The following is a 22,001-nucleotide window of genomic DNA, read 5'->3' on the forward strand; positions in this document are numbered from 1 at the left end:
AAATTTCATGTATGAATTCAAAAGTCAGTTGACAGTAAGTGTTTCATACTTCCGTTCCTTGCTGGCTTCTTGTTGCATCTTTCGGCTTCCATTGTTGTTGATGTTGCATCTGAGTGTCAACCAATGTCATATAGGTTGAAAATCAGAGTACATGACAAACAAACTAACAAACAGATGAACAAAAAAACATCAAATGAATTTAAGTTTATTAACCGAAAATAAAGAATGACGGCTACAAATCACAGTGGACTACATTTTAATTGACTTATTATTCTATAGAGCTACAAAGTATCGTGTATATATATAGAAAACTAACCTAATCCAAATAGGCAGGGAAACGAAACTTCGTTATTAGCGGGCAAGCCCCAAAAAACCAATCATTAAAATAAACCTAAATAATAATACCTTCCAACAACATACACCTATACATAAATCCTATCGAGATATAATTTTCAGAATATTGCTCACATTTTGTAAAACTTTGCTCATCATCATCCATTCATTTCGTTGATCTCAGAGAAGATTGTCACAGATATATATTGTTCGGTTTCATTGGTAGCACAACTTTGCTCGGTACTACTGGTTTTGTTGCCGCTGTCATTGATAAGGGCAACCCCATTTTCACCCTTACTTCCAATGCTCTTTTGATGAAGCTGCAGTGCAAACTCAAGGCCCCTCACAACATCATTCATCGACGGTCGTTCGACTCCCTTATCATGTAAGCAACTTATAGCAATCTCAACGAACTTGTTCAAGCACTCGACTTCAATCTGACCCTTTACATTTGGGTCAATGATCTGGTCAAGTGTCCCATCTCCATGACAACTCTTGGCCCACTCAGCGAGGCTGATTTGCCTAGTTTCCACCGTATGCAGCAAAGCTGGCCTTGCACACAATACCTCCCACAAAACCACTCCAAATGAGTACACATCAGACTTCTCAGTCAACTGTTGATGTTGGAAGTAATCCGGATCTAGATACCCGAAACTACCTTTCACCACGGTGCTGATGTGTGTTTTGGACGTGTTGGTCGTGCCCATTTTTGACAACCCGAAATCTGAAACCTTGGCCACCATTTTCTCATCCAATAAAATATTTGTGCTCTTAACATCACGGTGAATAATGGAGCCCTTGGCACCACTGTGAAGGTAGTGCAACCCTCGTGTTGCGCCAATACAAATTCGGAGTCGTTGTTCCCAAGGAAGAGGTTTAAGGTTACCAGTGCGATACAGATGGTCACCGAGAGTGCCGCGTGCCATGTAATCATAAACCAAGATCATTTCGCCATTATCGGAGCAGTAACCAATGAGTGAAACCAAATGGCGGTGGCGGAGTTGGGAAAGCAGCTTGATTTCTGTCTTGAACTCATGGGCCCCCTGTGATGACTCCGGTCTCAGCCGTTTGATAGCAACAGGAGTGAGATCACTGTCAATCCACCCTTTGTACACATTGCCAAACCCGCCAACACCAATAACGAAATTATCGTTAAAGTTTTGGGTGGCAACTTTAATCTCAGCCAGTGGAAAGTTACGACACAGATACAGCGGTAAAGGTGATCCCAGGGTCTTTGTTGACTTTGTCTTCCCATGGTTGGAGTCAAAGGACTTGATTTTTCGTCGTGGTTGGAAAATCTCTAGGAGGAAAGCGAAAAAAAGTATGCTAAAAACTACACCAACGACGAGAGACACAGTTCTTTGCCGTGGCAATTCTGGGGAAGCACTGGATATGGTGACGGTTAGCTTCATGCCTACCTGGCAATGATTGCTAAAACTGCAGATGTAGTAGTGGTCGCCTGTGGAGGTGAGTGTGATGTTTGTTGGGCCAGTTGTGCTGGATGGGCCAATTCGTTCTTCTTCGTTGCATGAGTGGAATGATGCCTTCGTTACTTGGACAACGTTGTTTACACCGGTGATGAAGTTGAAAATTGGCATGGAGAGTTATTGAAATTTTGTGAGCACAAAATTATAGGGTTATTTAGCTATAAACCTAACACCCTATCACTAGGATATTAGACCACATGCATCTACGAGAAATATAATGAGTAAATAGAGCACAAATACTTCTATATAATAATTGGTATCACAGCACAAAAGAGTTAATGACAAAAAATCACAATATCATATATATGTCATGTTCAAGAATTCTAAATTATAATACAAGTGAGCGACATATTTGTAACAGGAGAGGAAAATCTTACTGAGTGTATCACCAACCGTGAAGTTGTTTGTAGCAGCCCAATTTTAATATTCTTGTGCCCCAGATACTGGAATAGTCCAACCCATGTTATCTCCCACCACATGCACTTTCTGTGTTGCCACTCTTTGCACAAACATTGCCACAAATACACCAAAAATAACAAACATATTGCTCTCCATTTCTCTCTGTCGATGTTCAGTCTGTTTTATGATGCATGACTTTATCTCCTAATTTACCAAAGCGTATTGTTTATACGTCAATATATGGCAAGGATGCATGAATTGGAACGAGGCTTTCATCAAAAGTCAAGAGTGGAAAAGAGTGATGAAAGACTTGATAGGAGTCTTGAACACGGTAGCCTTGACCTGCATCTAGGACCGTTTGCTTATATGTTGGGCGATTGGTTATCTTAAACTTTGTTGAAGAAATTTTTCAATGTGCTCAGAATAGCGGGTGGTACATCATATGTCATTATACAAGTAGATGAACATGTATAAAATCACACGTGATATACTATCTCGTATTCCGGGCACACTGAATAATTTCTCAACTTTGTGTGCTTGCAATTTACATTCCCATGCCAATGGACGGGAGCCAGAGTGGAAAGTTTTGAACCTTCTAAAGTTAATTTTGAATCTCATTTTTAATAACGTTCTTTAACGCAAAAATCCGACACACTTGATGATATATTTTTAATGTAGATGTCCCACTAATATGTGTGGTATTCACCTATATATTAGAAGTATAAGAGCAAATATGTTAATTTTCTATGTCTACATAACATCACTCTTATGTTAGATATGAAAATAAAAATTCTGTAAGAATTTTATAATACTGAATTAGTTTTTGGAAATATGCTAGTCACTTTTCATGTTTTAGTCCAACGTATATTGATTAAATTTGAAAATTCCACGATTTTGACACCTTTGAAAATTCTACGATTTTAAAGTTCTCAGTCTACTCCTATGGGTATTTTACATATATATATATATATATATATATATATATATATATATATATATAATATTAGTAGAGCTATATCATTATTGGATCGGACAATTAGTTGTTAGGAAAAACGAAAGTTGATGAGAATCGAATCCACAAAAAAATGCACATGCATGATTGTTTTTTCATCACTGTTGTAAAATGACAACTGTAAAATAATTAAATTCCCACAACTAATTAGCAATTCTTTTGGTTGCCAAAAAAAAAATTGATAATAATCACATGGCAATATTCTTCAAAGATCCATCAAGACCAAAATGTGTTCGGTTTAATCTTCTTTGTGTGTGTGTGTGTATATATATATATATAATTTTTTTTTTTCGAATTGAAACGATAACGATTTTAATATTATGAAGAAGATGACATACAATCATCCAAGAAGATACCCTGGGTTAAATCTAGAGGTTCCTCGAACCAATGAAAACTAGAAGGAAAATCTAAGGCCAACTTGGCCATTCTATGAGCCGCACCATTGGTGGAACGACTAATATGACAAATTTTGGAGGATCCAAAACCACTTAGACTCTCCCGGACATCATCCAACAATAAATTCAAAGAGGAGGACCCTCACTTCAAACTTCCAACCCCCTGAACAACCTGCAAGGCATCACTCTCTAGAATAATGCATTGTAAATTCCGTTGCATAGCCTAGTAGAGACCCTCTCTCGCCGCTATCAATTCAAACCATAAAGAGATTATTGACATGCATTAGAGCATCTCCAGTGGAAACTCTAAATAAGGACAACCATTGTAATAAGGAGACAGATTGTCTGCCCTCCTATTTGAGTGCTCTTCCCATCCCCTCCTATTTTGTGCGGTCACGGTTAAGTCACATCAATATTTTATATTGATTTTTTTTATAGAGATAATAAGACAAAAAACAATAGGAATATAAAATGTTGACATAGTTTAACCGTGACCGCACAAATAAGAAGGGATGAGAATGACATTCAAATAGGAGGGTAGACAATCTGCCTTCTTATAATAAATAAGTACAAAAAACGACAAAATGAATATCTAATATCTAATCGGATCCAGAATATATGTACCCATATAAAAAGATTGCATAAGGACAACAATGAGTGGAAAATATGGTCCACCACCTTTTTAACGGAAGATGGGGTGATGGTATTTTATTATTTATATTTTACTTTTTAACGGATTCTAGGATGATGGGAGATTTTTTTTTTTTTTTTTTTTATCAAAAGATTCTAAGAATATGATAATGATATGGCCTTTAATTATATATTTTTTATCCATTTCAACAAATTGGAGGAAGATGGTTATAACCTTTTAATATTTTTGTCGTGGAGATAACCTTCAATAATATAGTCATTTTAGTTACGCTTGTGAAAAAAAAAATTAGTATCTAAATTTGCATTTTTTTGCTGAAATGTTTACAAAAATATTTTAAGTCAACGTAATGTGAAGTTAATTTAAAAAAGTTAACATAAACAAAAAATTCCACTTAATCAAATTCTCACATAAAATTAGAATACGAGACGAACAAACTAACAAACGGATTATCAAACAAACATCAAATGAATATAAGTTTATTAACCGAAAATAAAGAATGACGGCTAAATCACATAAGACTACATTGTGATTGACTTACTATTCTATAAAGCTACAAAGTATCATATACACCAATATTTTCCAACAATATACACATATACATAAATCCTATTGAGATACCATTTTCAGAATATTGCTCGTGTTTTGTAAAATGTTGCTCATCATCTTCCATTCGTTTTGTTGATCTCAGAGAAGATTGTCACAGATATATATTGTTTGGATTCATTGGTAGCACAACTTTGCTAGATGCTACTGGTTTCTAGATCAAGACTTTACTAATAAAATAAGGCTCACTTGCAGCTACTCAAAAAAAGATTCATTACGTTGATCTCAGAGAAGATTGTCACATATATATATATTGTTGGATTCATTGGTAGCACAACTTTGCTCGGTACCACTGGTTTTGTCACCGTTGTCGTTGATAAAGGCAACATCATTGTCACCTTTACTTCCAATGCTTTTTTGATGAAGCTGCAGTGCAAACTCAAGCTCCCTACAACATCATTCATCGACGGTCGTTCGATTCCTTTATCATGTAAGCAACTTATAGCAATCTCAACGAACTTGTTCAAGCACTCGACGTCAATCTTACCCTTCACATTTGGGTCAATGATTTGGTCAAGTGTCCCGTCTTCATGACAACTCTTGGCCCACTCAGCGAGGTTGGTTTGCCTAGTCTCAACCGTCTGCAGCAGAGCTGGCCTCACATACAATATCTCCCACAAAACCATTCCAAATGAGTACACATCAGACTTCTTAGTTAGCTTTTAACATAGGAAGTATTCCGGGTCTAGATACCCGAAACCACCCTTCACCATCGTGCTGATGTGTGTTTTGGACGTGTTGGTCATAACCATTTTTGACAACCCAAAATCCAAAGCCTTGGCCACCATTTTCTCATCCAATAACATGTTTGAGCTCTTAACATCACGGTGAATAATGGAGCCCTTGGCACCACTGTGAATAATGGAGCTCTTAACAACCATATTGCTCTCCATTTCTCTCTGTCAATGATCAGTCTGTTTTATGATGCATGACTTTATCTCCTAATTTACCAAAGCGTATTGTTTATACGTCAATATATGGCAAGGATGCATGAATTGGAACGAGGCTTTCATCAAAAGTCAAGAGTGGAAAAGAGTGATGAAAGACTTGATAGGAGTCTTGAACACGGTAGCCTTGACCTGCATCTAGGACCGTTTGCTTATATGTTGGGCGATTGGTTATCTTAAACTTTGTTGAAGAAATTTTTCAATGTGCTCAGAATACCGGGTGGTACATCATATGTCATTATACAAGTAGAGGAACATGTATAAAATCACACGTGATATACTATCTCGTATTCCGGGCACACTGAATAATTTCTCAACTTTGTGTGCTTGCAATTTACATTCCCATGCCAATGGACGGGAGCCAGAGTGGAAAGTTTTGAACCTTCTAAAGTTAATTTTGAATCTCATTTTTAATAACGTTATTTAACGCAAAAATCCGACACACTTGATGATATATTTTTAATGTAGATGTCCCACTAATATGTGTGGTATTCACCTATATATTAGAAGTATAAGAGCAAATATGTTAATTTTCTATGTCTACATAACATCACTCTTATGTTAGATATGAAAATAAAAATTTTGTAAGAATTTTATAATACTGAATTAGTTTTTGGAAATATGCTAGTCACTTTTCATGTTTTAGTCCAACGTATATTGATTAAATTTGAAAATTCCACGATTTTGACACCTTTGAAAATTCTACGATTTTAAAGCTCTCAGTCGACTCTTATGGGTATTTTACAGAGATATATATATATATATATATATAATATTAGTAGAGCTAAATCGTTATTGGGTTGGACAATTAGTTGTTAGAGAAAACGAAAGCTGGTGAGAATTGAATCCACAAAAAAAAACAGGATTGTTTTTCATTAAGGGTGGGCATGGGCCGGGCTAGGCCCAAATTTGGAGGAACCGGACCGGATCCGTTTTAAAATGTAACGGGGCAAAGTGGGGTGGATAATGAAATTTCTAAACCTAGAACCGATCCTAACCCGGCTTGTTTTAAACGGGCTAGTTCGAACCAGGTTCGCGGATCTAATTGTAATTTTATTTTTTTTAATTTGTGTATAGAGGATGAAATAATGGAGAAGTATGTGGAAAAATTAATCTTCTAGTCTAAACATGAATCTTTTATCCAAGCATCCAACACTAAAAAACAACAAACGTGAAATGAATCAGATGGAAAAATTAACACACACGGCTAAAGATTAATTCTTTAAATAAAAGTGTAAAACTAATAGAGAAGTAGCCTATTCTTATTTTCCATGTTGCAGTAATTGTGTTTTACTGGTGTAGCAGAGCAATGAAAACGCCAAACACAGATTTCCAGTGATAAAGGTCTTTGTCCTGTCTATTTGATCTAAAACCTATACATAGTCTGCATACTTCTCTTTACATCTCCACCCATATTCTTCTCCATAACTCTATCATATCTTCTCCAATAGCACAAAATCTAAATATTCAAAATTCATACACTAGCAGCAAACCAAATTCGAAACTCATACACAAGCAGCAAATCAAGAACCCAAAGTCCCAAAATGTAGAAAACCCTAATTTATTTTTCAATCCTAATCCCAAAAATTGAATACCTTTTGAGAGATAGACCGTTAGGTGGATGTTGGAGTTGAGAGGAGTTGGTGGTGGTGGTGGTCAGAGTCAACTTCAGAAGGGAGGGAGCTCAGATATCGAGATTCGAGAGGGATGAGAGTTAGTCAATTTGAGAGAGAGAGAGAGAAAGAGATTGAGAAAGAGGAGAGTCACCGAGTCTCAAAATCGACGATTATATTCGAGAGGGAGAACTGAGCTGTGGAGATTCAGTCTAGGAGGGAGAGATTGAGAAACAGAAAAAGTGGACTGACATAACTGTGTGTGTGAATTGTATGTGTACATGTCACGCCCCGGACCCGGGGTCAATAGGAAAAACTCGAATCCGAATCCGGCGCACAAGCTAAAAAAATTAAATTAAATAAAAGGAAAGTGAAACTGGTTGAGAAAATATGAAATTCCTCTTATAACAAGAAATCGATAATTCTTTACAAGACTAAAATAATTTAAAGGAAATTGACACGGGTTGGAAAAATAAACTCCTCTTATTAAAATAACTCCATAATCCTTACAGGATGTACAAAAATAATAAATTTTAATCCTTAAACTTCTCCTTAATCACAACTTCAGCTCTTCTAACACCTGTCTTGCCAAATAACACCTGTCTTGCCAAACAACTCATCTATAAAATAATAGGTGAGGGGTGAGCAACAACCAACATCGCTCAGTAGGGACATAACCTTATCACAGTAATTGACAATATTAAATTAAGTGTCATGAAATCATATAGCCAAATATCAAATCATTATTGCTAATAATGCATGAATGCAATGCAACCTCTTCAATTACCCCCATTAATTTATATAATAAAACACGTGGACCTGCACGTCCCATACCATGCATTTTACCTCTACAGTGGTGGTTCAAATGTTCTAATATACAAATTAACCCCTTGTAACTCAATCATCCCGATTTCCCCTTTTGTTAGTCATCTTGCCAAAACCCTTTGTCGCCAGTCCCAATTACCCTTAAACAATCTGTGCACTGTGGGCTCACTTGAGACCTGGTACCTGCTAAGAGTTTGGCTCAACTACACAAAAGATCCTTTCCAACTACCCTCATTTCCAATTCTTTCTCAACACCGAAACTCCAATCACATAACACATCATGAATGATGCACAATTAATCTCATTGCATATTCCACATATTATCACCAATGAAACACCATTCCAACAACAGTTCACAATTACAACTCTATGAACATTCGAATCAAGCAATGATACACATATAACCAATTATCATCCAATCCCAATCAGTCAATCAATATTAACAATAATATAACACTTCACGAAATTTAATAAGATCAATCTCTGTAAAGGTCTGCTGTATTTCCCCTATCTGGATTTCAAAGCATTGCTCTGAGATAATAACACAAGAAACCACAACTGTTATAAGCTCCTATTCACAAGTATAAGAAAATTACCAAATGCCTTATATGAATTTTAATACTGATCAACACACTTAAAACTCATCAGTTCCACGCTACTCAATTCAAAAGTCATTTGGTTGACTATAATGTTGTACAAAATAGTTTCGTATATAGCAAACATGTATAGTGCTTATTCAAAAGTCTTTTGCCTTAAAAACCATTCAAGTAGTATGTATATATTAAACTGTACATAAAACCATTTACCAACATGCTTATTCATTTAACAATAGACACACATCCATACATATACATATATATGCAGTACACGCTTCGACTCTTCTCTTTGCAATAGAGCAGCATCCAAGTCTCCTAAAGTTCAATGCCTTTCAAAGAGTAGGAATCAACATGGTATTTTTATGTAACATGCGAAATACAGAACATAAGAAGCTATCACTAAAGAACAACATGAATAGAAAGACTTTTCTATAAAACTAAATCAGCAGTATGAACGAATTCAAATACATATGCATACAAAGATATGAGACAAATAACTAAGATGAAAACCTAGAAATGAAAACTTTTTAAACCTGAGAGAGAGTAGACCCCGATAGAAAATGTTTCACCTACCCAACAAAGAAAACCGAAGCAATAACATTCTATTTATAGGAGAGGGAAGTCAGCACAGAGGAAGGTGAGATCAGACCAAGCAAACTTACGCCGCCTAAAAGCTATCGATAGGAATGATGTAAAAACCCTTTAATTGGCTATGGTTTTGGTCCAATTAGAATAGAACAAACAACTTAATAAAATAATGTAAAAGGAAAGAAAATGAATAATATGAATATATAGTTCAAACACTACCGTAATGGTGTACTGAACTTATTTAGTTCAAAATAATAGTAAATTAGAGTATAGAAAAATAAAATAAAGGAATTAACGATTAAATAAGAAGTAATACAAAATTCTCTGAAATTAATAAGTATAAACAACACATAATTATATATAATTATTTTTGAAAATACAGGTCCTCACAGTACGTGTATGAGAATTGTATGTGTGTGTGAGAATTGAACGGTGAAGAATTAATCTCCATTATTAGACGGTGGATACGATTCGGGTGGGGGCCTCGTGTCCTCAGAAATTTGTACCCACCGCGCCCTACCATTCATTCAGACCCAATCCATCCCATCCCGTTTTTGTGTATAAAATATAGGGAACTTCAACGAAAAGTTCTCTGTACTGTTCACTTTAACGAAAAATCACATTTTTATACTAAAAAGTCATTCTTGGTACTATTCACTTTACCCTTTATTTTGTCCTTATCGTTAAAACTCAAAGTTGTCAAACCATTTTCATTAGTTTTCCTTAAAATATATGGAACTGCCTCGAACCCGGCTCGAACCGCTAGGACCCACCCCCTCCCCTGGGTCCAAGATCCATTTGCCCACCCCTATTTTTCATCACTCTGATAAAATGACACAACTGCAAACTAATTAAATTCCCACAATTAATTAGCAATTCTTTTGGTTGCTAAAAAAAAAAAAAAAAAAAAAAAACGCATGACAATATTCAAGACCAAAAAGTTTTCGGTTTAATCTTCTTTGCGTATTGTTGAGATTATGATATGTATTAGAACATCTTTACTAGAGTCTGTAAATAGGGCCAATCCCCATAATAAATAGGTATAAAACAAATATAGGGACTAAACGAATTTCTAATGAATCGAAAAGTGAATTCCTAAAGTATCAGAATTTACCGAATACATAATGTATGTACTCATATATAGGAACTGCATAGGAACACAATGAGTGGAAAATGTGGCCTTGCATCTACATACTCCACATTTTCAAATTCCAACAGCACAAACCGGTTATCAAATGGAGCATCCGCTGTTGCTGGTGAGGAGTACTTGAATGGTGCATTGGAAGAGCCATGAAACAGTTTAAGCACTAGTGAGCTCCCCAAGTTACTTGGATGCAATGGATCTTGCATGCTTGCTTAGATTGTGATGTTTGTGGAAATTGAAGCCAAATTTTGAATAGCAGTCTGTCAGTTTAGTCCACTTTCCACTGTGATAGAATATGACTGGAGGAATTATGTGATGACATTTGTTTTCCAGTACGAAGAAGAGTGCCTTGTATATGACATTCTTGACCATATTTTCAATGATAATTCTGAATCTCATAAAAGTTGATTTTGTTTCCAAATTCTAATTGTTTGCTGAACTTATATTACATATATACGAAAACCCAATCCAAGCTTTGTTAATTACGATGGCTAAAGTCTGTTGCAGTTTTCATAATGTGATTCAAAATTTGAAACATTTCATGTATGAATTCAGAAGTCAGTTGACAATAATGTTTCATAGTTCCGTTCTCTGTTGGCTGCTTGCTGCATCTTTCGGCTTCCATTGTTGTTGATGTTGCATCTGAGTGTCACCCAATGTCATATAGGTCTGATGTTGCATCTGAGTATCACCCAATGTCATATAGGTTGAAAATCAGAGTACGTGACGAACAAACTAACCATATGAACAAACAGATGAACAAACGAATATCAAATGAATATAATTTTATTAACCAAAAATAAAGAATGAAGCCTACAAATCATAGAGGATTACATTTTGATTGACTTATTATTATATAGAGCAACAAAGTATCATATATATATATATATATATATATATATATATAGAAAACTAACCTAACCCTAATAGGTAAGGAAACGAAACTCTGTTATTAGGGGCAATCCCCAAAAAACCAAACATTAAAATAAACCTAAATACTAATATTTTCCAACAATATACACATATACATAAATCCTATTGAGATATCATTTTCAGAATATTGCTCACATTTTGTAAAATTTTGCTCATCATCGTCCATTCGTGTCGTTGATCTCAGAGAAGATTGTCACAGATATATGTTGTTTGGATTCATTGGTAGAACAACTTTGCTCGGTACTACTGGTTTGGTCGCTGCGGTCATTAGTAAAGGCAACTCCATTGTCACCCTTACTTCCAATGCTCTTTTGATGAAGCTGCAGTGCAAACTCAAGGCCTCTCACAACATCATTCATCGACGGTCGTTCGATTCCTTTATCATGTAAGCAACTTGTAGCAATCTCAACAAACTTGTTCAAGCACTCAACTTCAATCTGACCCTTCACATTTGGGTCAATGATTTGGTCAAGTGTCTCGTCTCTATGACAACTCTTGGCCCACTCAGCGAGGTTAATTTGCCTAGTCTCCACCGTATGCAGCAAAGCTGGCCTCCCACACAATACCTCCCACAAAACCACTCCAAATGAGTACACATCAGATTTCTCAGTCAGCTGTTGACGTCGGAGGTAATCCGGGTCTAGATACCCAAAACTACCTTTCACCACGGTGCTGATATGTGTTTTGGACGTGTTGGTCGTGCCCATTTTTGACAACCCGAAATCTGAAACCTTGGCGACCATTTTTTCATCCAATAAAATATTTGTGCTCTTAATATCACGATGAATAATGGAGCCATTGGCACCATTGTGAAGGTAGTGCAATCCTCGCGCTACGCCAATACAAATTTGGAGTCGTTGTTCCCAAGGAAGAGGTTTAAGGTTACCAGTACGATACAGATGGTCACCGAGAGTGCCGTGTGCCATGTAATCGTAAACCAAGATCATTTCGCCATTATCGGAGCAGTAACCAATGAGTGAAACCAAATGGCGGTGGCGGAGTTGAGAAAGCAGCTCGATTTCCGTCTTGAACTCATGGGCCCCCTGTGATGATTTCGGTTTCAGCCGTTTGATAGCAACAGGAGTGACACCACCATCAATGCACCCTTTGTACACATTGCCAAACCCGCCAACACCAATAACGAAAGTATCGTTGAAGTTTTGGGTGGCGGCTTTAATCTCAGCCAATGAAAAGTAACGACACAAATAAGGCGATAAAGGTGATCCCAGGGTCTTTGTTGACTTTTTCTTCCCATGGTTGGAGCTGAAGGACTTGACTTTTCCTCGTGGATGGAAAATCTCTAGAAGATGAGGCAAAACAATCTTTAAGATTGGAGAGAGAACAAGTATGCCAGAAACTACACCAAAGATGAGGAACACTATTCTTGATAGTGGCAATTCTCGAGAAGCATTGGATACGGTGACGGCTAGCTTCATGCCTGCCTGGCAGTGACTGCTAAAACTGCAGATGTAGTAGTAGTTGCCTGCAGAGGTGAGTGTGATGTTTGTTGGGCCAGTTGTGAGGGATGAGCCAATTCGTTCTTCTTCGTTGCATGAGTGGAATGATGCCTTTGTTACTCGAACAACGTTTTGTTGACCGGTGATGAAGTTGAAAACTGGCATAGAGAGTTATTGAAATTTTTTGAGTACAAAAAAAATTAGGTTATTTAGCTTTAAACTTTACTAATATAATATGGCCATTTTTTACTTTTAACTTAATTAATGAGGTATAATTATTTGGGAAAATACTTGTCTCCTTCCTATTGAGAAATATACTTTCGTCATACAAACATCATAGCTGAATTGATCATTGGCTTTATCACTTGTCTCTTCGTACACGCTTGCCTATATGACAATTAGCTTTTTTTTTATTCTTTTATATATATTTTTTATTTTACTTATTTGATATTATTTTTAAAAAATACTTTTTAAATAAATATATGTAGATAATCTAAAGAGCATCTTGCAAAAACTTTGGGTATTATGAAGTTTAAAGGGTACTTTTAATTTTTAATTTTTTTAATTTTTCTGTTTTATTTTCCTTTGCATCTAAAGTTTGTTAAGAATATTTAAACAACTTTTAGGGTTGTATGTTATTCAGTTTATCATATTTTTAGTCAGAAAATCGTGAGTTGCTTTCAAACTTCTAGAGTTCCATTATTCTTTCAAGAAAGACCGTTTGTAATCCCTTCTATCTACAACTTACGTTGTTTTCATTACATATGTAAGGAATTTTTGGGTAATGCTATGGACACTAAATTTGTAGACAAAATTTTGAAAACTAAAAGACATAGAAGTTGATGATCGATTTACTATTTAAACGTTGATAAGCGTGCTCATTTCTATTAGTGACACATCATTTAATTTGTAAATTTTGTCCCTGGATTTAGTCTATCTATCTAGCATTACCAGGATTTTTTTTATCCCTTCTATGTACAACTTCCAGATTTGAAACTATTAAAATAATTTAGGGGAGAGAGAGGTTTGTTTTAAACCCGGGATGGATAAGTAGAAACCCAACACCTTATTACTAGGATATTAGACCACAAGCGTCTACAAGGAATATAATGAGTAAATAGAGCAACGTGTTTATAGCATATAATGAGAAATCACAATATATAATGAGTAAATAGAGCAACGTGTTTATAGCATATAATGAGAAATCACAATATGATATATATCTTGTTCATGAATTCTAAATTATAATTCGAGTGAACATCGTGTTTATAGGATGAGTGCAAAATCTTACTGAGTGTATCACCAACTTTGAAGTTGTTAGCAGCAGCCCAATTTACATATTCTTGTGCCCCAGATACTGGAATAGTCCAACCCATGTTATCTCCCACCACATGCACTTTTTGTGTGGCCACGCTTTGCACAAACATTGCCCCAAATACACCAAAAATAACAACCATATTGCTCTCCATTTCTCTCTGTCGATGATCTGTCTGTTTAATGATGAATGATTTGATCTCCTACTTTACCAAACTGTATTGTTTATACGTCAATATATGGCAAGGATGCATGAATTGGAACGAGGCTTTCATCAAAAGTCAAGAGTGGAAAAGAGTGATGAAAGACTTGATGGGAGACTTGAACGCGGTAGCCTTGACCTGCATCTAGGACCGTTTACTTGTATGTTGGGCAATTGGTTATCTTAACTTTGTTGAATAAATTTTTCAATGTGTTCTGAATACCGGATAGTATATCATGTATTATTATACAGATGGAAGAACATTTATAAAATCACAGTTTGTTGAATATTTTAATATTATATTAATATATTTGTGTGGAAGAAGTTGGGTATTTGCCCAACAGTTACTCTTCATCAAATTAAAGCAATGTGACTTTTCAACTTTGCTAAAAGACATGTCTGACTAGTGCATAGTTTACTAACAGACATAACCTTTGGTAATTGATGCTTTGCTTCAGACATGCGTATTGGGCATATTGCTGTAATATTAATTCAGTTGTATTCCACGGCGCGAAGACATATCCAAAACCAAAGGATGTATCCCATACTGAGAAGGCATATCCAAAACCAAAGGATATGTCTAACGGGTGCAATCTCCCCTATAAATTGATAGAAGAGAAATTCATTCAGAAATTTGCTATCCACACAATTTCTTTGCTCTCTCTTCTCTCTCCATCACATTCATACAATTTCTTTCTAGTTATTTCTAAGGGAATACAATTCGGTTTTGCTAATCGAATATTTCATACTTTGTTATATCCTGGAAGTGATTTGCCAAGAACCTTTTAGTAAACTCATTCGAATGGGGGCAAATAACACTTTTAAGGAAACGATTCAAGTCGTACCTCAAAGTCATCATTCAGATTATTCTCTATATTTCTACATTTACATTAACAATCTTAAAGTGTTAGTTTCGTCTTGGATAACAAGTCTGATAACATGGCTTTGAAGATTATCAATCAAGATGTCTACAAGCTAGACAAATTTGATGGATCAAATTTCACCCGATGGAAGGACGATATGCGTTTCATGCTTACTGTTCTAAATGTATTATCAATCAAGATGTCTACAAGCTAGACAAATTTGATGGATCAAATTTCACCCGATGGAAGGACGATATGCGTTTCATGCTTACTGTTCTAAATGTCATATGTGTTGGACTCGAAATTGGAGCCTATTTGTGAACCAAGTAACAAAGACACGGACTAAATAGTTGTTGATCAAAAGAAGTGTGAAGAAGATGAATTGGTATGTAGAGGACACATCTTGGGCACATTATCTGATCACTTATATGACTTGTACGCCCACATTCAATTAGGGGTGGGCACGGTGCGGTTTCACCCCTAAATTGGAACCGAAACCAAAATATATTAACGGTTCGATTCGGTGCGGTTCCACTTAAATTTATTACTAGAACATTACGGTTCGGTCTACACCGGTTCTGATTCGGTTCTTGCCGGTTTACGGTTCCTAATAATAAATTATTTGAACACCAAATCATTATGCATTCAAATACATCTTCTAAAACTGATTACATAAAGTTGCATACAACACATCTTTTTTAATGCAAATGTCTTTGTTAGTGGCACCAAGTCAACAAAAAGAGACAACTAAAATACATATGCACTGGTCAATCAGTCAACAAACAAAAAAATGATGAAGCAAATTGCAGGTTTTCAGACTTCAGAGAGCAAGTAAGAAGCAGCAGCTCCTGTACACAATTTTTCAACCTATTATACCATGACATGTGTGTGTATATATAATTTATTTATTTATTATTAATAAAATGGTTCGGTTCGGTTCGGCCGGTTCTTAGTCATTCGAAACCGGAACCGGAATCGGTTTGAACGGTTCGGTTCGGTTTTTCACTCAAAGTTGACTTCTCCGGTCAACACGGTTTTTTTCGGTTTTTTTTCTTACGGTTCGATGCGGTTTTGCGGTTTGGCGGTTTTTATGCCCACCCCTACATTCAATCTCCAAAGGAAATTTGGGAAGCACTTGAACACAAGTACACAACAGAGAAAAAAAGTACCGATAAATTTTTAATGTTCAAATATTATGAGTTCACTATGTTTGATAACAAACCCATCATAGACCAAATTCATGAATTATTGTTCTTGGTCTCAAAGCTTCATGAACTTAAAATAGTTATTCCGGATCCTATGATAGTTGGGGCTATTATGGCAAAATTACCCCAAACATGGAATAATTATAGAAAAAAACTTCTACACATGGTGGAAGATATTAGTTTGGAGAATTTGCAAAAGGGCATTCAAATTGTACAGGAAACTTGAAATGGTGATAACAATTTTGCGAATCAAGACTCCTCGAAAGTTCACATTGTCGAAGGAAACAAATACAAAAGGAACTTCAAAGTCAAAATTGACAAAGGGAAGTTTAAGAAGACTAATTCTAACAACAATCAAAAGAATACAAATGGTGTCTGATACCGTTGTGGAAAGAAAGGCCATTACATTCATGATTGTAGATACAGAAAAACAAGTGAATATGCCAATAAAACCAATAGCGCAAATATGGTGGATAATTCTGGAATTCATAACATAGTTGCAATGGTATCAATGATGCATATTGTCATGATTATCGAACTGAATATATGAATATAGCAACGGCAATAAAATCATCCGATCGATTGGTGGCTCGACTCAGGGGCTACTATATATACATGTGTGCAATGATAAGACACAATTCTAGACATATGAAGTATCAACAGACAATCAAGAGGTTTTAATGGGGAATCATAATTTCGCCAAAGTTCTAGAAAAATGAATCGTTGAACTTCAGTTTACTTCTAGAAAGAAATTGACATTGCTTAATGTACTACATGTTCCAGAAATTAGAAAGAATCTTGTGTCTGCAAATTTGTTATGTAAGATCGGTACAACGACTGTTATAGAGTCCGACAAGTTAATAATATCGAAAAATGGGATGTTTGTTTGGAATAGGTATTCTTGTGATGAGATGTTCAAACTAAGTATTAATAACAAAGTGAATTCTTCTGCTTATATTGTTGAATCTTCCTCTCATTTATGGCATCTACGTTTAGTGCATGTAAATTTTAGATCTTTAAAATACAGGCGCACACTTGGTTTAATTGTTTGCAATGATGTTTACAATGATAAATGTGAAACATGTATTCAAGCAAAAATGACTAAGAAACCTTTTCTAACTGCCGAAAGAAATACAAATTTATTAGACTTAATACACTCTGACATATGTGAATTTAATGGAGTTTTAACAAGATGAGGAAAATGATATTTTATCACATTTATAGATGATTGTTCTAAGTTCACTTATGTTTATTTACTGTCTAATAAAGATGAAGCTTTTAAGTGTTTTAAGCGCTATAAGGCTGAAGTTGAAAACCAAAAGGGAAGGAAAATTAAATGTCTTCGTAGTGATAGAGGTGGTGAATATTTTTCACATGAATTTGATATCTTTTGTGAAGAGTATGGTGTTGTACATTAAAGAACTGCACCCTATACACCACAACAAAATGGTTTGGCAGAAAGAAAAAATACGACACTCACTGAAATGATTAATTCTATAATAATTAATGCAAATACTCCTAAATATTTATGGGGAGAAGCATTGTTTACTGCATGTCATATACACAATAGAATTACATCTACGAAGACACATGTGTCACCATATGAAATTTGGAAATGAAGAAAATACAATACAGATGAGTCTATTCAGACATTTAAAGTCAGGCTGGTTGCCACGTGTTTTAAGCAGAAAAAGGGAATAGACTATTTCGATACATATGCACCAGTAGCTAGGCTCACATCAATCAGAATATTGTTTGCATTGGCATCTTTATATAATTTGCATGTGCATCGAATGGATGTGAAAACAACATTTATAAATGGTGATTTGGATGAAGAAGTCTACATAGAACAACCAGAAGGGTTTGTTCTCCCTGGGAATGAAAATAAAGTTCGTAAATTAGTAAAGTTGTTATATGGATTGAAGCAAGCACCAAAACAATGGCATGAAAAGTTTAATTTTGCCATTTTATCATATAGATTTAGACATAACAATGCTGATAAATGCATATACTCTAAATTCACAAATGATTATGGTGTTGTTATATGTTTATATGTCGACGACTTGCTAATTTTGGGTACAAACATGAAAGGTGTATATGAAATTAAAGAGTATCTAAATTCAAAATTTAAGATGAGGACTTGAATGAAGTAGATACTATCTTGGGAATTAAAGTAACGAAGCATAGTAGGGGTTATGCTTTGTGTCAATCACATTATATAGAAAAATTGCTTCTTAAGTTTAAGAATCTACACATAAAAGAAGCAAATACTCCTTATGACCCTAGTGAAACTTTGCTTAATAATTTTGGTAGGTCCATTGCACAGCTTGAGTATGCTAGTGTAATCGGAAGTTTGATGTATGTAATGCATTGTACTAGGCCAGATATCGCATTTGCAGTAAGCAAACTTTCTAGATACACTAGTAATCCAGGTACTGCTTATTGGAAAGCAATAAATAGAATTTTTGGTTATCTTAAAAGAACTATTAACCTGAGTTTAACTTACTCTGAGTTTCCAGCATTACTTGAAGGATATCCAGATGCAAGTTGGTTAACAAGTGCTAATGATAATGAGTCTAGATCAAGGTGAATATTTACAATTGCCAGAGGACCAATTTCTTTGGCTTCGAAGAAGCAAACATGTACAACACATTCAACTATGGAATATGAATTCATAGCATTAGCGGCAGCAGGTAAAAAGGTGGAATGGATTAGAAATTTGTTATTGGAAATAGAGTTGTGGCCACAACCAATGCCATCCATTTCTTTATACTGTGATAGTGAGGCTACTTTGTCTAGAGCATACAATAAGGTATACAATAGAAAGTCTAGACATATTAGTTTGAGACATGAATATGTCAAGCAATTAATAACTGATGGAGTTATTAATATTATTTATGTTAAATCAAGTAATAACTTGGCGAATCCATTAACGAAAGCACTTTCAAGAGCTTTGGTAGTTAGTACATCTAGTGGAATGGGGCTAAAACCCTTTACTGAAAATTAGCCACCAATAATGGTAACCTGACTTTGTCTAGAACATCACTAGTTTAAAAGTTTAATGGGTAATAACAAGTTATTGATAAGTAGTTGTGAAAGCACTAAAAATTAATATATAGCTCATTCCAAAATGATTAGTGCAAGATTGCTACGTTTAGGAGGATGAGTCTTATCTCTTAATGAGGTTATTTGTGTTATGTCTATAGTAGCAGAGACATGAGAATGAACTAAGAGTTATGTTTTCTCTTGTAAATGTTCATGAAACCATGATGAAGCACAAGGCCATAATAGTGCTTAATTAGTTCAGAAATTTCTGTAAGGAAATAAGACATAGTCATGTGTGTAGTGATTCCGATTTTAACATAAGAATAGTTGGTTTAAACTTAGGTCACCATCGCATTCGTTATAACTTTGAATTACTTACACTAATCAAAGGTTTAATTCGAAATACACATTTATTGTATGAATGACTATATTGGTATGCTTGTGATTAATTATAAGGAAAAAATTCTTATATGTCATTTATTATATATTTTTAAAATAGGGGAGGATTGTTGAATATTGTAATAATATATTAATATATTCGTGTGGAAGAAGTTGGGTATTTGCCCAACGGTTACTCTTCATCAAATTAAAGCAATGTGACTTTTCAACTTTGCTAAAAGACATGTCTGACTAGTGCATAGTTTACTGACAGACATAACCTTTGGTAATTGATGTTTTGCATCAGACATGCGTATTGGGCATATTACTGTAATATTAATTCAGTTGTATCTCATGGCGAGAAGGCATACCTAAAATCAAAGGATGTATCCCATGCCGAGAAGGCATATACAAAACCAAAGGATATGTCTAATGGGCGCAATCTCTCCTGGTTGTGAAAGCACTAAAAATTAATATATAGCTCATTCCAAAATAATTAGTGCAAGATCGCTACGTTTAGAAAGATGAGTCTTATCTCTTAATGAGGTTATTTGTGTTATGTCTATAGTAGCAGAGACATGAGAATGAACCAAGAGTTATGTTTTCTCTTATAAATGTTCATTGAACCAGGATGAAGCACAAGGTCATAATAGTGCTTAATTAGTTCAGAAATTTCTTTAAGGAAATAAGACATAGTCATGTGTGTAGTGATTCCAGTTTTAACATAAGAATAGTTGGTTTAAACTTAGGTCACCATCACATTCGTTATAACTTTAAATTACTTATACTAATTAAAGGTTTAATTCGAAGGACACATTTATTGTATGAATGACTATATTGGTATGCTTGTGATTAATTATAAGGAGAAAATTCTTATATGTCATTTATTATATATTTTTAAAATATGGGAGGACTGTTGAATATTGTAATAATATATTAATGTATTCGTGTGGAAGAAGTTGGGTATTTGCCCAACGGTTACTCTTCATCAAATTAAAGCAATGTGACTTTTCAACTTTGCTAAAAGACATGTCTGACTAGTGCATAGTTTACTAACAGACATAACCTTTGGTAATTGATGTTTTGCGTCAGACATGCGTATTGGGCATATTACTGTAATATTAATTCAGTTGTATCTCATGGCGAGAAGGCATACCCAAAATCAAAGGATGTATCCAAAGGATATGTCTAATGGGCGCAATCTCTTCTATATATTGGTAAATTGGTAGAAGAGAATTTCATTCAGAAATATGTTGTATACACAATTTCTTTGCTCTCTCTCTTATCTCCATCACATTTATACAATTTCTTTCTAGTTATTTCTAAGGGAATACAATTCGGTTTTGCTAATCGAATATTCCATATTTTATTATATCCTAGAAGTGATTTGTCAAGAACCCTTTAACAAACTCATTCGAGTGAGGGCAAATAACACTTTAAGGAAACGATTCAAATCGTACCTCAAAGTTATCATTCAGATTATTCTCTATATTTCTACATTTACATTAACACATGTGGTATACTATCTCGTATTCTGGGCACACCGAATAATTTCTCAACTTTGTGTGCTTGCTATTTACATTCCCATGCCAATGGACAGGAGCCAGAGTGGAAAGTTTTGAACCTTCTAAAGTTAATTATGAATCTCATTTTTAATAACGTTATTTAACACAAAAATCTAACTCACTTGATGATATATTTTTAATGTAGATGAGTCCCACTAATATATGTGGCATTCACCTATATATTAGAAGTATAAGAACAAATATGTTAATTTTCTATGTTTAAACAACATCACTCTTATGTTAGATATGAAAATAAAAATTCTTTAAGACCTTTATAATACCGAATTAGTTTTTGGAAATATGCTAGTGACTTTTCATGTTTTAGTCCAACAACGTATATTGATTAAATTTGAAAATTCCACGATTTTAACACCTTTGAAAATTCTACGATTTTAAGCTCTCAGTCTACTCTTATGGGTATTTTACAGATATATATATATATATA

The 22,001-nt window shown here is 34.8% G+C and overlaps 2 protein-coding genes across 2 annotated transcripts; both read right to left on the reverse strand.

The window, feature by feature from the left end:
• Positions 1 to 76: 76 nt before the first annotated feature.
• LOC137715882 (receptor-like protein kinase FERONIA) lies at positions 77 to 1,905 on the reverse strand. The gene has a single exon (XM_068455239.1). The coding sequence runs from the start codon at positions 1,743 to 1,745 to the stop codon at positions 492 to 494; it is 1,254 nt and encodes a 417-aa protein (XP_068311340.1). The 5' UTR covers positions 1,746 to 1,905; the 3' UTR covers positions 77 to 491.
• Positions 1,906 to 11,492: 9,587 nt separating this feature from the next.
• On the reverse strand, positions 11,493 to 13,217 carry LOC137714125 (receptor-like protein kinase FERONIA). The gene has a single exon (XM_068453410.1). It carries the CDS (start codon positions 13,147 to 13,149, stop codon positions 11,683 to 11,685), a length of 1,467 nt encoding a protein of 488 aa, XP_068309511.1. The 5' UTR covers positions 13,150 to 13,217; the 3' UTR covers positions 11,493 to 11,682.
• Positions 13,218 to 22,001: the final 8,784 nt, after the last annotated feature.

This window comes from Pyrus communis, chromosome 14, assembly GCF_963583255.1.
Source record: "Pyrus communis chromosome 14, drPyrComm1.1, whole genome shotgun sequence".
NCBI classification, from domain to species: Eukaryota; Viridiplantae; Streptophyta; class Magnoliopsida; order Rosales; family Rosaceae; genus Pyrus; species Pyrus communis.